Source organism: Hyaena hyaena, unplaced genomic scaffold, assembly GCF_003009895.1.
Source record: "Hyaena hyaena isolate Hyena2069 unplaced genomic scaffold, ASM300989v1 scaffold_38, whole genome shotgun sequence".
In the NCBI taxonomy this organism is placed as follows: domain Eukaryota; kingdom Metazoa; phylum Chordata; class Mammalia; order Carnivora; family Hyaenidae; genus Hyaena; species Hyaena hyaena.
Genome location: NW_024080670.1, coordinates 1,308,787 through 1,324,001, shown reverse-complemented (window position 1 = coordinate 1,324,001; position 15,215 = coordinate 1,308,787). Strand labels below are relative to the sequence as shown.

The 15,215-nt window shown below is 51.7% G+C and overlaps 1 protein-coding gene across 1 annotated transcript; it reads left to right on the top strand.

Moving 5' to 3' along the window:
* The first annotated feature begins 1,780 nt into the window (after window positions 1-1,780).
* Window positions 1,781-14,607, top strand: PRRT1B (proline rich transmembrane protein 1B). The gene is made up of 4 exons (XM_039229551.1): window positions 1,781-1,785; window positions 11,951-12,599; window positions 13,286-13,420; window positions 14,458-14,607. The coding sequence occupies exons 1-4, from the start codon at window positions 1,781-1,783 to the stop codon at window positions 14,605-14,607; spliced, it is 939 nt and encodes a 312-aa protein (XP_039085482.1).
* The last annotated feature ends 608 nt before the right edge of the window (window positions 14,608-15,215 follow it).

The window sequence follows — 15,215 nt, the reverse complement described above, 5'->3', positions numbered from 1 at the left end:
TTTAACAGAAATACAACGATTCAGATTTCCTGTTTGTTCTTGTCTCAATTTTGGAGAGTTGGAGAAAGAAATTTCTTTCATTTACATTGTCAGGTTTGTTGACTTAAGGTGTTTGTAGCATTCTCTTAATTTCCTTTTAATGTCTGTAGGATCTGTGATGATAACCCCTTTTTCATCCAGACATGCCTATTTGTCTTCTCTTTTTTTCTTCATAAGTCTAGGTAGAGGTTTGTCAACTTGTTTGTTTGTTTGTTTTTTTAGAGGTCTGTCAATTTGATCTTTTCAAAGAACCATCTTTTGACTTTGTTAATGTTTTCTACTGTCTATTTTCTATTTCACTGATTTTTTTTAAAAGAATATATTTCATGTTTTTAGGTAATCTCTATACCCAACATGGGGCTCGAACTCATGACCCCAAGATTCAGAGTCATATGCTCTTCCGAATGAGCCAGCCAGGCGCGCCTATTTCCTTGATATTTGTTCTTTATTGTTTCATACTTCTATCTGCAGTGTGTTTACTTTGCTCTTCCTTTTCTAGCAAGATTCCAAGATGGACTATAGATCATTGATTTTAAACCTTTCTTTTTTTTCTAATGTAGTCATTTTTTATTTTTTAAAGTTCTTTTTTTTTTTTTTTTTTTGAGAGGGACAGAGACAGTGAGCGAGAGAGGAGCAGAGAGAGAAAGAGAGAGAGAGAGAGAGAGCAAGCGCTGAAATCCCTAGCAGGCTCTGTACTGTCAGTGTAGAGCCTGACACAGGGCTTGAATCCACAAACTGCAAGATTATGACCTGAGCTGAGATCAAGAGTCAGACGCTTAACCAACTGAGCCATCCAAGCGCCCCCACTAATATAGTCATTTAAAGCTCTGTGTCTCCCTCTAAGAACTGCACTAGCCGCATTTCATTATCATTCAGTTCAAAATGCTTTCTAACTTGCCTCATGATTTTATTTTTGATCCATGAATTCTTCTGAAGTATGTAGATTATTTTTTAGATATTAGGTATTACCCTATATAGATCGTTGTTACTGGTTTCTAACTTACTTCTGTTGTGGTTGGTCAGAGAATAACAGTTTGAGTTATTTCAGTTTTGTTTTTAACATTGAGACTTGTTTTATGGCCTGGCATGTGATCTTTGTGAATGTACCTTTTGCCCTTGGAAAGAACAGTGTCTGCAATTAGTGGATGTCATATTCTGTAAACATTGGTTGATCAACATAGTTTATAGCATTGGTCAGGTCAGTTGTGTCCTGAATGCTGTTTTGTCCAGTTATTCTATTAATTTCTTTAAGAAGAGTGTTGAAATCTTTTATTATGGTTGTAAATTTTGTATACTTCTCTATCTCTATAAATTTTTGTTTCATGTATACTGAAGTTCTGGTATTAGGGACACATGCCTTTATAGTTGTTTATGCCTTCCTGGTGAATTGTCCCTTTTATCATTATGAAGTGTTCCTCTTTATTACTGATAATACCCTGTCTTTTTAAAAATTAAAAAAAAATTTTTTTTTAATTTATTTCTGAGAGAGAGAGACAGCATGAGCAGGGGAGGGGCAGAGAGAGAGAGAGGGAGACTTAGAATCTGAAACAGGCTCCAGGCTCTGAGCTGTCTGTCAGCACAGAGCCCGACGTGGGGCTCGAACTCACAAACCGTGAGATCATGACCTGAGCCGAAGTCGGACGCTTAACTGACTGAGCCACCCAGGCGCCCCAACCCTGTCTTGAAGTCTATTTTATCTGATATTAAAATCCACTGTAGCCTTTTTTTGCTTACCGTTGGCATGGCGTATCCTTCCCATCCATTTACTTTCAACCTTTTTGTGTCTTTTTATTTAAACAGCATCTGTTGTAGGTACCCTTGTAGGTCTTGGCTTTTATTCATTCTGTCCATCTCTTCTTTTTAATTGGACTGTTTAGACCATTAATATTTAATGTAATTAAAAATTTTTTTAAATGTTTTTATTTATTTTTGAGGAAGAGTGAGACAGCGTGCAAGCAGGGGAGGGTCAGAGAGAGAGGGAGACACAGAATCTGAAGCAGGCTCCAGGCTCTGAGCTGTCAGCACAGAGTCTGACGTGGGGCTCGAACTCATGAACCGCGAGATCATGACCTGAGCCGAAGTCAGATGCTCAGCCGACTTAGCGATCCAGACACCCCTAATGTAATTACTGAAATGGTCGTATTTAAGTCTATAATTTTATTATTTTTTTCTCTTTGTCTTCTCTATGGTTTGGTTCCTCTGGTTTATCTCCTAGTCCCATACCTTCCTCCCCTTGGGTAATATTTGAAAAATTTTTTAAGATGCTGTTTTTAAGTATTTTCTACGCCTAATGTGGGGCTTGAACTCAATCCTCAGATCAAGAGGGGCATGCTCTACTACTGAGCCAGCCAGGTGCCCCAGTATTTGAATATTTTTTAATATTCCATTTTAACTTCTATCTTGGTGTTTTGGCTACGTACTTGATGTTGTTATTTTAGTGGTTGCTCTAGGGATTATGAAACATACCTAACTTTTCACAGTCTGCTTAGAGTTAATATTATGTCACTTCCAGTAGTCCTTTGTAACCTTACAGGATTCTTTACTCTCACATCCATTAAACTATGGTTTTCATGTATAATACATTTACATACATCTACATATATTTACATACATTGAAAACTCACCAGGGGCGCCTGGGTGGCTCAGTTGGTTAAGTGTTTGACTCATGATTTCAGCTCAGGTCATGATCTCACAGTTTCATGAGTCCGAGCCCCGCGTCGGGCTCTGCTCTGATGGAGCCTGCTTGGGATTCTCTCTCTCGCTCTACCTCTGCCCCTACCCTGCTGGCACATTGTCTTTCACAATAAATAAACTTAAAAAAGAAAACACTATAAAATGTTATAATTTTTGCTTTTAACAGTCCTATGTCTATTAACAAATTTAGGAGGAAAAAGAATCTTTTATATTTACCTCGATAGTTGTTCTTTCTTCACCCGAAATTTCTAAGTCGCTCTCTGGCATCCCTTCTTTTCAGCCCAATGAACTTTCAGCCTTTCTGTTCCAGAAGGTCTCTGGCAAGGACTCCTCCCTGTTTCATCTGAGAGTAGCTTGTTTTACTTGTGGTACACAGAATAAAGATGACCCCCAGACCCCCCTCCTCTAGCTAGTCAAAAGAATACTGATCTCAGTGCTGCTACGTTAGGATTGTGTAGATGGAATTAAAGTCCCAAGTCAGCCGATCTTAAAATACAGAGATTATCTGAGTAGGCCTGACCCAGTCGGGTGAGTCCTTTAAAAGCAGAGTGATCTCTCTATCTGGCAGCAGAAAGGAAGACAGAGAATTTTGAAGCATGAGAAGGATCTGATGGGCTGCGCCTGGCGTCAGAGATGGAGAGGGTCACATGGGAAGGACTGTATGTGGCCTCTGGGGGCAGAGAGCCTCAGACCCACAGAACTGGAATTTGCCAGCGAGTTGAATGAAGCTGGAAGTTGATTCTTCCCTAGAGCTCTAGATATGAGCCCCGTCGAACTGAGGCCTTGATATTGGCCTTCTAAGACCCTGAACTGAGCTGCCTGGACTTCTGGCTCACAGAACTATGTGCTAGTACATGGGCATTTTGGTTATTTTTTTCCTCATTAAAAAAAAAAAAAAAATTGTGGTGTGGGGTGCCCGGGTGGCTCAGTCGGTTAAGCGTCTGACTTTGGCTCAGGTCATGACCTCACAGTTTGTGTTCAAGTCTTAGATCGGCCTCTGTGCTGACAGCTCGGAGCCTGGAGCCTGCTTTGGATTCTGTGTCTCCCTCTCTCTCTGCCCCTCCCCTGCTCATCCTCTGTCTCCATCTCTCTCTCAAAAATAAATAAACGTACAAAAATTTTTTGAAAGTTCTGGCTGAGAAATAACTCAAGACATTGCAAACCAGTGAAATATTTGATTGGAAAAGCAAGACAATGTTATAATTTTGATTGGCAATGGAAACTGCAGCCATTACTCCCAAATTTAGAACTAGTTAAAAAATAACTTCAGCAAGAACGTTGGAAACAGAATACATGTATGAAAATGAAATTGCTTTCCAACATACCAGCAATACTCATTTGCAAAAACTGGAATGAAAAAAAATTCCTAGGCAAAATAGTAACAAAAACCAAAATACTTAGAAATGACCTTTCAAAGAAACGGGTGGGATCTACAGGGGAAGAAAACCCTATAAATCCTTACGAAAGGAAATAGCCTGCTTCGGATTCTGTGTCTCCCTCTCTCTGCCCCTCCCCTGGTCGTGCTCTGTCTCTCCCCTTCAACAAAAAATAAACATTAAAAATTTTTTTAAAATAAAAAAACTGGTGGTGAAATACACATAACCTTAAGTGTTTCATTTTGAAAGTTCTAGTTCAGTGCATTCGCACTGCCGTGTGTCCTCACCGCCGTCGGTCCCCAGAACTCTCTTCATCTTCCCAAACTGAAACTCTGTCCCCATGAAACGGCGACTCCCTGCACCCCTCGCCCCCAGCTCCTGGTGACCCCCCTTCTCCTTTTGCCTGAGCGTCAGCGTCACATCCCTGGACAGCTACAATATTTCTCTTTTTGCGACTGGCTTATTTCATTAGCATAACGTCCTGACGGTCGCTCCGTATTGTAGAGTGTGTCGGAATTTCCTTCCTTCCTGAGGCTGAGCAATACTCGGTTGTTGGATAGACTGTGTTTGTTTGTTTTTATTTTTTTTAACATTTATTTTTGAGAGAGAGAGACAGCGTGAGCAGGGGAGGGGCAGAGAGAGAAGGAGACATAGAATCCGAAGCAGGCTCCAGGCTCCGAGCTGTCAGCACAGAGCCCGACACGGGGCTCGAACTCACGAACTGTGAGATCATGACCTGAGCCAGCTGAGCCCTCAGGTGCCCTCCATGTTTGTTATCTGTACGTCCATCAGTGGACAATTGGGCTGCTGCTCCGTCTTAGCTGTTGTGAATACTGCGTCAACCACAAGGGTGCCCGCGGATTTCCTGCAGCCTCTGCTCTCCGTGCTTTGGCTGTCTACCCAGAAGTGGAATGATTGAATCATCTAGAAATTCTGTTTTTGCTCTTTTGAGAACTACTGTTAACGGTGTTTATCCACGGTGGCCGCACCATTTTACATTCCTACCAGAGCTGTACAGGGATCCATTTTCTCCACATCCTTGCCTCTGTTTTTTTTTTTTTTTTCTGACTTTTGAATTTTTAAAATTATTTTTTAAGTTTATTTTGAGAGAGACAGCGTAAGCAGGGGAGGGGCAGAGAGAGAGGGAGAATCCCAAGCAGGTTCCGCGGCACCAGCACAGCGCCCAACACAGGACTTGAACTCAGAAAACTGTGAGATCCTGACCTAAATCAAGAGCCAGTGCCCAACCAACCAAGTCACCCAGGAGCCCCCTTTTAAAATCATAATGATTGTAATGAGGTGCATGGATTTTTTTTTAATGTTTATTTATTTTTGAGAGCGGGGGAGGGGCAGAGAGAGAGGGAGAATCCCAAGCAGGTTCCGCGGCACCAGCACAGCGCCCAACACAGGACTTGAACTCAGAAAACTGTGAGATCCTGACCTAAATCAAGAGCCAGTGCCCAACCAACCAAGTCACCCAGGAGCCCCCTTTTAAAATCATAATGACGTAAAGCATTATGTGCTTTAGTTGAAAATTTCCATTTGGTTCCCTTTTCAAAAAAGTTTTAATTTATTAAATTTATTTTTTTTTAAAATTTACATTCAGGTTAGTTAGCATATATCCATTTGGTTCCCTTTTTAAAAAACGCTTTCTGGGGGGCACCTGGGTGGCTCAGTGTTGGGAATCCAACTCTTGATCTCAGCTCAGGTCATGATCTCAGGGTGGTGAGTTCGGGCCCTGCATTGGGCATGGAGCCTGCTTAAGGTTTCGGTGGGGGCGATATATCTATACATATTCAGAGAGATTTAGAGAGAGGGATATATCTATATCTATCTACCTATCTGTCTCTCTTTATACATAGAGCGAGATATATAGAGAGAGATGTATTTATCTATGTATATTATATATATAGAGTGAGATATATCTATATATAGAGAGAGATTTTATATAAAAAATATTTGTTTTTATTTGGATTGTTTTTTTTCTTTTTTCTTTTCTGTTTTTTTTGCTATTGAGTTCTAGGAATTGTTTGCATATTTTGGATATTCGCCCCTTATCAGATACATGATTTGCCAATATTTCCTTCCACTCAGTACGTTGCCTTTTCACTTTGGTGATGGTCCTCTTGCTGTGTGGAAGCTTTGTAGCTGGATGGGGTCCCCCTTGCTAATTTGTACATCGGTTGCTTTTGCTTCTCATGGTAAATCCAAAATGTCCTCACCCACCAAGACCGATGCCAAGGAGCTTTCTGCCTATGTCTTCCTGTAGAAGCTTTATGGCTTCAGGTCTTCAATTCAAGTCTTTAATCTGTTTGGAGTTCATTCTTGTGTTTCGTGTAAGAGAGCGGATGTCTCATTCTTTGGCATGTGGCTGTTCAGTTTTCCCAGAGCCATTTATCAAAGAGGCGCTCATTTCCCCATTGTATATTCTTGGCTCTTCTGTACATCAGTTAACAGTATGTGCATGGGTTTATTTCTGGGCCCTCTGTTTCATTGATCTGTGTGTCTGGGTCGTTTTGTTTTTGAGAGAGAGAGAGCACCCTAGTGGAGGAGAGGGGGAGAGGCAGAGAAAGAATCTTAAGCAGGCTCCATGCTCAGCGTGGACCCTGACGCAATGCTTGATCTCATGACCTGAGCCGAAATCAAAAGCCGGACACCCAACCGATGGAGTCACCCAATTGTCCCTCTTTATTTTTTTTTTAATTACAATTTCTTTGTGATACAGTGTGAAATCAGGGAGCGTGATGCCTTGTTCTTCTTTGTCAAGATTGCTTTGACTCTTCGGGGTCTTTTGTGGTTCCATACAAATTTTAGGATCACTTTATTTCTGTGGGAAATGCCATTGGATTTTTGATAGGGATTGCGCTACATCTGTATATTACTTTGGGTAGTAGTATGGATATTTTAACAGTATTCTTCCAATCCATGAATGTAGAATAGCTTTCCATTTATTTGTGTTGTTGTCTTCATTTTCTTTCGTTAATGTCTTCTCATCTTTGGCGTATAGGTCTTATACCTTCATGGTTAATTTTTTTTAAATATTGGTTTATTTTTGAGAGAGAGTGAGCCAGAGCATGAATGGGTGGGGCAGGGAGAGAGGGTGACACAGAATCCAAAGCAGGTTCCAGGCTCTGAGCTGTTAGCACAGAGCCTGATGCAGAGCTTGAACTCGTGGACCATGAGATCATGACCTGAGCTGAAGTCAGACGCTTAACCAACTGAGCCACTCAGGTGCCTGTAACTTGATTTCTAGGGGTGCCTTGCTGGTTCAGTCAGTAGAGCATGCAACTCTTGATCTTGGGGTCCTGAGTTCAAGCCCCACATTGGGGGTAGAGTTTACTTTCAAAAAGGATAAATTTATTCCTAGGTATTATTATGATTTTAGATATTCTGTTGGATGCAATTGTAAATGGGTTGTTTCCTTTCTTTTTTTTAAAGATTTTTTTTTTTGTTTTTTATTTATTTCTAGGAGAGAGAGAGAGACAGCGTGAGCAGGGGAGGGTCAGAGAGAGAGGGAGTCACAGACCGAAAGAGGCTCCAGGCTCTGAGCTGGCAGTCAGCACAGAGCCCGATGCGGGGCTCGAACCCACGACCGCAAGATCATGACCCAAGCGAAAGTCGGACGCTTAACCGACTAAGCCACCCAGGCGCCCCTTAAAGATTTTATTTTTAAGTAATTGCTATACTCAATATGGGGCTGCAACCTATAATTCCAAGATCAAGGGTTACATGGCCCATCAACTGAGCCAACCAGACTCCTCTAAATGGATTATTTTCTTAATTTCTGTTTCTGATAGTTCATTTTTAGTGGATAGAAATGCATTGGAGTTCTGTTTATTGATTTTGTATCCTGCAACTTCACTGAATTCATTCATTAATTCTGAGTATTTTGGTGGAGTTTTGTTTTCTGTTAATATCCTGTCAGCTGCAAATAGCGACCATTTTATTTCTTTTATTTTTTTCTTAAAAATAATTTCTTTTAACTTTTTAAAAAATTTTATTTCTGAGAGAGAGAGAGAGAGAGAGACAGCTTGAGAAGGAGAGGGTCAGAGAGAGAGGGAGACACAGAATCTGAAACAGGCTCCAGGCTCTGAGCTGTCAGCACAGAGCCTGACGCGGGGCTCGAACGCACAAACTCTGAGATCATGACCTGAGCCGAAGTCGGACGCTTAACCGACTGAGCCACCCAGGCGCCCCTTAACTACTGACAGGGGTGTACTTACTGCCATTTGGTTCACTGTTTTCTGGCTATTCGGCGGTCTTGTTTGGTGTCCTGTTTGGCTGGTCTGGGTCTGTCCCTGACAAATGCAGCTCGGGGGTGAGCCTAGGACCTGCGGATCCATTCCGGGGCGACTGATCGTCCCAATTCGTCCGAGGCTGAGGGGTGTTCCCAGGATGTACGCATTTTAGTAGTAAATCTGAGAAAGTCCCGGGAAGACTCAGATAACGCTGGTCAACCCGGTTCTCGCACAGACTGGGGGGTCCCCCTCTGCAGCCCCTTCCTTCCTAGGTGTGGGCTGGCACATTCTCGAGTGCGATCTGAAGCTGGTCCCCTGCACTCAGAAGGCAGGGAGAGTCTGAAGAAAGAGACGGGCCACTCCAGAGAGCAAGTGGCAGGTTTAAGGAGCGAGGGTCTCCCCTGCGGGCTCACCTCAGGGCCCCACCAGGTCTTACAGGTCTAGACAGAGGCCTTAACTGGGTTTGGTCACATGTACGGTCCGGGGTGGGGGGGGGGGTCTCAGCACCGCGTCACCGTCTGAAGGCCGTGGGGGGGGGCAGCGTCTGGGAGTGGGGAAGGCAAGTGGAGCCCACACCCCGGGCACAGGGGAGGTGGTGGGGAGCCTCTGCGCGTGGGCCTCCAGCTCTGGGGTCGACTGCCGCCCGGTCCCCTCGGTGGCCTCCCCTTGACACCGGGGTTTCCCCGGCGTCTCCATTCTGCAGGCCCCTTTCTTCCTTCCTCCGGCCCGAGTGTGACCAGGCCTCTGGAGGGCTTTGGTCCCCCCGTCCTGCTCCATCACGTCGCTCTGGCCGGGCTGGCGCCTGCGGGAAATGAGAGGAAGTGCGTGGGAACCCACACGCTTGAGGGTCGCTTCTTTGGGGTTCGACTCCACAGTTTGCTTTTGGTCACTTTTTTGTGTTTTGTCTAGATCCATAGGAGAGATAGACTTACATATATTTTTTTACATTTATTTAAATTTTTTTTAAACTTTTTTTTAATGTTTTATTTATTTCTAGGAGAGAGAGAGAGAGACAGCGTGAGCAGGGGAGGGTCAGAGAGAGAGGGAGTCACAGACTCTGAAACAGGCTCCAGGCTCCGAGCTGGCAGTCAGCACAGAGCCCGACGCGGGGCTCGAACCCACGAACCGCGGGATCATGACCTGAGCGAAAGTCGGACGCTTAACCGACTAAGCCACCCAGGCGCCCCTACATTATTTAATTTTGAGAGACAGAGAGCATGAGCAGGGGAGGGGCAGAGAAGGAGGCACAGAATCCGAAGCAGGCTCCAGGCTCTGAGCAAACATTCAGCACAGAGCCTGATGCGGGTCTCGAACTCACGTACTGTGAGATCATGACCTGAGCTGAAGTCGGATGCTTAACTGACTGAGCCCCCCAGACGCCCCTAGATTTAAATTAAAAAAAAATTTTTTTAAGTTTATTTATTTTGAGAGACAGGATGACAGGAGAAGGGCAGAGAGAGAAGAGGAGAGAGAGAATCCCAAACAGACTCTGCACCATGAGTGCGGAGCCCAGTGTGGGGCTCGAACTCACAAACTGTGAGACCACGACCTGAGCTGAAGTCGGACGATTGACTGAGCCACCCAGTCACCCCTATATTTCTTTAAGTAAACTGTGTGCCCAACATGGGGCTCAAACTCATGACTCGGAGATCAAGAGTCGCATGTGCCACTGACTGAGCCCTCCGGGCGCCCCTGTTTTACCACAGAATTTTATTTACATTTTTAAAAGATATTGGTTGAGAGAGAGCGCATGAGTCAGCACAGGGGAGAAGCAGAGAGAGAGAATCCCAAGCAGGCTCCGCACCACCAGCACAGAGCCCGATGCGGGGCTCAGGCTCCTGAACCGCTGAGAGATCATGACCTGGGCGACAATCGAGTCAGATACTCAGCCGACTGAACCACCCAGGACCCCCCTCCTCGCCGTTTTTTAAGTGCACAGTCCAGGGGCATCACACTGTTGTGCGGCTCTTACTACCGTCTGTTCCCTGAACGTTTCCGTCCCCCCCGCGTGCACTCCCCGGTGTTACACGGGCTCCCCGGCCCCGGTAACCTGGAGAGAGAGGCTTGCAAAGCCTGTTTGGAAGATGTTTGTCAGCGTTCTGTTGGCAAAGCACGACACTTGCCGCGTCCGATTTGAGGAGTGCAGAACTCGCGGGTCAGCACGGGCGAGGGTGTGGACGCATCGACCCCACCGCGGGCCTGGGAGCGAGACCCTGGCTGCTGGGAGTGGGTGGGTGGGGAATTCTCGGGGGTGCAGCTGTCCCTGCTGTGGGGCACCTCCTCTCTAGGACCCCTGGCCTCTGACTGCCCACCAGTGCCAGGGCGCCTGGGAGGGGAGAAGGGGGTAGCGAATGGGAGGGGGATCTCAGCATCTCAGCAACGCTCCTCCCACCTACCCCCTCCCTGAGCTGTTGGGGCTACAGCTGGTTTACTTATCTCTCTGCCTCCTGTGACCTTTTTTTTCTTTTTTAAGTTTTATTTTTGAGAGAAAGAGCATGAGTGGGGGACTGGGGAGGGGCAGAGAGAGAGGGAGACAAGAATCCGAAGCAGGCTCCAGGCTCCGAGCTGTCGGCACAGAACCCGACGCGGGGCTCAAACCCACGAACTGTGAGATCATGACCTGAGCCGAAGTCAGACGCTTAACCCACTGAGCCACCCAGGCGCCCCCGTGGGGCCTTGAATGCCCACCCAGGTCCCTCTTGCAGGCCCTCCCTCCAGAAGGTCCTTGGCCCGGTCCCTAAGGAGCTGCAGGGAACCTTCAGGACTTGTAGAACCTGCTTGGGTGCATCTGGAGTGAGAACCTAAGAAATAACAGCCCGTTGCTTTACCAGCACAAATGGGTTTATTCGGGAATAGCAGAGAATTGCAGCTTGGGACACGCGAGCCGGGGCAAAGCCACGGGCAAGTGCGACAAAGAAAAGGGGATTCTCTTATGAGGAGGACGCCGGGAGGGGCTGTCCTGACCCGGACATGGGCGGGAGTTCAGGGCGAGGGCGCCTTCTCCCTGCGAGTGGCTGGGGTGGTGGCTCTCTCGCAGGGGAGGCAGCGGCCGTCCTTCCCCGCTGGGGCTGTGGTCACGACGCCTCCTGTCGGGAGGCCTCTGCTGGGCTGTGTCACTGACACTCGGGACACGCGAGTGTCCCATCTGGCCTCCTGACTCCATTTTAGTGGTGCCCCTGCTCCGTGGGTCTCCACAGGCGTCTCCGGGTGGCCGCTGGGGGCCTCTGTGCTCTCGCTTCCCGATGCCGGTGCCACCCCCCCCCCCGCCCTGCCCCTTCCCCGCCCCCATTCCGTTCAGTCTGTGCCCCAGATGGCATTTGGCCCCTGGGGCCTCCTGACTCTTTGGAGTCCGGCCTCAGCCGGGCGCCCGTCTTCCCTGCCTCACAAGCTGGGCCTCTGGCTCGGCCACCCTGGCAGATGTTACTGCCCCGCCTGCCAGGGACAGGGCAGTGGGGGCAGGACCCAGTGGCAGCCCTGGGGACCGGGGCCAGGCGGGCAGGGGGCCTGTGTCCCATCCCAGCCTGGTGCTGCGCGGGCGGGTGACGCCGGGAGCCCTTCCGCCCGCACCTCTGTTTTCTCATCTCACCCTTCCCCTCCCGCTAGATTCTTCCAGCGCCGGGCCCCGCGGGGAGCGGCCGGAGTGCGGGGCGCGTGCGCCGTGGGGACTGGCAGCGACGCTGTGACTTTGTCCCCTGGAGGGGCTGTGACTGGCAGCTCCCGGGGAGAAGTCCCACTGCTCACAGCACGTTTCTTCCCAGGAGCGGACGCAAAAGGGGGCGGTGGCCCCGAGGACCCCGCCGCCCCCGAGGCCCCCCGCAGCCCCCCGCTGCCCCAGCTCCCGCGCCGCCCGCGGCTCCTGGATGAGGACGGAGGGCCCAGCGAGGAAGCGGCCGCCGCTGGGGGCAGCTCCCCGGCCCCGGAGGAACCCCGGGCCGAGCCCCCGGCCGAGGCCTCGACGGCCGCCCCCACCCAGGCCGAGGCCACGGGCGAGGCCAGGCAGGGGCCCAAGGTGGCCGCCGGAGGGGTGCCCAACATCGGCTTCGTGGGCGAGCCCCCGCCCTATGCGCCGCCGGACCCCAAGGCCGTGCACCTGCTCTACCCGCCCTTCCCGCAGGGGCCGGTCCTCTTCCAGCCCGGCCCCTCGCCCCAGGCCCTGTACCCGCCACCGCCCGCCGCGCCCCTGTACCCCGCGCCCGCCACGCCGCCGATCTTTGCGTCCTTCCCGGTGGTGAGTGGCTGGCGTGCGCCCCCTGTACCCGGGTCTCCCCTGTCGCGCTGGCTCACTTCTCTCGCCGCCTCCCAGGCGGGGGTGGGTGAGTGGGGCGAATGGGCACACAGATGACCAGCAGTCGCCATAAGGGACCCCTGTAGAGGGGCTTTAGTGCCCAGATGAGGGAAAGGAGAAGGTCAAGGCAGTCTGGGGGGTGGGCAAGCCTGGAAGGCTTCCCAGAGGTGGGGACGTTTGAGCTGAGTTCTGAGGGAGGAGGGAGGGGTGCTCTGGGCCCAGTGTGGGGGGGTGGCCAGGCCTGGCTATTCTGGGAACGCTGGTGTGGGCTCAGCTTAAGGACGGAAGGAGGGCGGGGTGCGTTGTGAGGGGCCCTGGGGCCTTGGGTGGGAGATGACTTGATCAGACTTTAGGAAAACCAGAACACCCTGGGGGCCTGTGGAGGAGGGCTCAGAGGCCCCGGTGGGGGGAGCCGGGCAGGACAGGCGTGGCCACGGCTCACCCTGGACTGAGCAGTTTGTGGAAGGCACCCGTAACACGACCCCTGGGGGCGGGGGGGGGGTGCAGAGGGCGAAGGCAGAAAGCGCGAGGGCCCTGACCTGACCCCGCGGTGACCCACAGCCTCACTGGGCGGGAGTCGGGGGCGGACGGAGGGACCCCCCCTGGGCCCTGGACGGCCGTGTCCTCACAGCTGTGTCACCCTGCCCCCGCAGTACAACAGCCCCGTGCCCGGCGTGCCCGTGGTGGAGCACCGACCCCTGCCCAAGGACTACATGATGGAGTCCGTGCTGGTGACCCTTTTCTGTTGCCTCCTCACGGGGCTCATCGCTATCGTCTACTCCCACGAGGTAGGTGGGGGTGGGGCGGCCGGCCGGCAGGGCAGTGGGGGTAAGAGTCCGGGTGGGGCCTACCCAGCCCGTTCCCCCCGCCCCCGTCCCTGCCAATGGGTCTCTCAGGAGGGGGGCAGGAATAGGGAAGATGGTGATCTGTTGACTGTAGGGTCCTTACCCCTCCTTCGATGGACGCCTCCTCCCCTCTCCCGTCTCTGCCCCATACCACTCAAGATCTGTTCTAGAAAATTCTATGAAAGTTCCAGTGGAGGGGTGAGCGATGGCTAAGGCCCAGGGAGCTGCCTGCCTCGGCGAGGGCTTGTGCTGAGTGCGGTGGAGATGGTCACCCGTCCATCCACTCGTTTCTTCCAGCCTTCCGCCTTGACGCCTCTAGCTCTGCATCTGTCCATCCACTCGCCCCACCGACCCCCCACCCCTCTATTCATTTGTCTGTTAACTCACCATCCACCTGTCCCTGTGTGTCCGACACCTTCCACTGGTCCATCTGTCCGTCTGTCCGTCCATTACCTGTATAGCTTCCTTCCTCCCTCCTGACCTCACTGACCGTTAGCAGGCGCGGGGCCCCTGGGGACCCAGTGACACCGGTGCACGGATGTTCTGATGGAGTAGGCAAGCCCCTGGGGGCTTCTGCCCGCAGCAGGCCCGGCCGGTCCCCGACTTCCCCGCAATGGTCAGGCTCCCCCATTGTGAGCCAGGCCGGAGGAGGGGGGACGGCAGCTGTCAGGACCGCGCGGAGGCGGGAGCCTGGAGGCCACTGCCTGCCTGTGACATCCGGCTCCAGGCTAGCTGTGCAGCCCTGTGGCCGCGTCCCTTAACGGAGCCTTCGTTTCCTCATCTGCAAGGTGGGGGCAGTGACCCGGGTGGGTCTCAGGCTGGTTGTGAGGACTGTCGTGAGGCCGAGGGTGTGGCCCCTGGCAGGCCCTCGGCCCGCAGGCTGTCCGTGTTCCCAGCTCTGTGCGGGGGCCTGGCCCTGCCGGGGTGCGCCGGGGGCGTTGGGGGCTCCGTGTCCACTCCCTGCGTCCGTCTCGTTGCAGACCCGCGCGGCGTTGAGCAGGGGGGACCTGGCCCAGGCCGAGGAGGCTTCCCGCAAGGCCCGCTCGCTCGTGCTCTTCAGCCTGCTCTTTGGGGTCTTCGTGTCCACCAGCTGGGTCATCTACGTGGTCGTGGCCCTGTACCTCCCCTGAGGGCCGCCGGCTCCTTACCCCCCTCCCCCAGGGCCGCCGGCTCCTTACCCCCCTCCCCCAGGGCCGCTGGCTCCTTACCCCCCTCCCCCAGGGCCGCCGGCTCCTTACCCACCCCCCAGGGCCGCCGGCTCCTCAGCCCCCCCACCCCCCCGAGGGCCTCTGGCTCCTTTGTAGATGCCTGGACGTGCAAGGACACCAGCCTGGCCAGACTCTCTCTGGGGACTGTGATCCCTGCCGGTGGCCATCTGTTGCCTCCAGAGGGTCCCGGGGCCAGAAGAAGGCGGGGTCTGCGGCCCTCGGTGCACCTGTGGCTGGGCCTCCACCCTACAGGTGGCCTCAGCTGCGTTCTAACCCGGAGTGGCTCCAGGGCCCAGGCCCAGCGTGGGATGGGCCCCGTGTCCTCTGTGTTTCCTCCTGAGGCCTTTCTGGGACTGTGCTGGCTGGGCCGCCATGGGCCTTGCCGTCACCTTACGGCCGGGAGACCGTGAGGGACCAGAGCTCTTGTCCTGGGAGCTGTCTGGAAGGATGCTGCGAACTCCGGCCTCCTCCCACCTGCAGCCCGGCCTGGGGACCGCAGGGCAGAGCTGCCGGTGCGTCCCCTTCACTGT

Bases quoted from the DNA above. Each gene is read 5' to 3' on its own strand.
- PRRT1B (XM_039229551.1), top strand. The intron at 12,600-13,285 runs GTACCCGGGTCT...CTGCCCCCGCAG, and splicing joins GTGGCTGGCGTGCGCCCCCT to TACAACAGCCCCGTGCCCGG. The intron at 13,421-14,457 runs GTAGGTGGGGGT...GTCTCGTTGCAG, and splicing joins CTATCGTCTACTCCCACGAG to ACCCGCGCGGCGTTGAGCAG.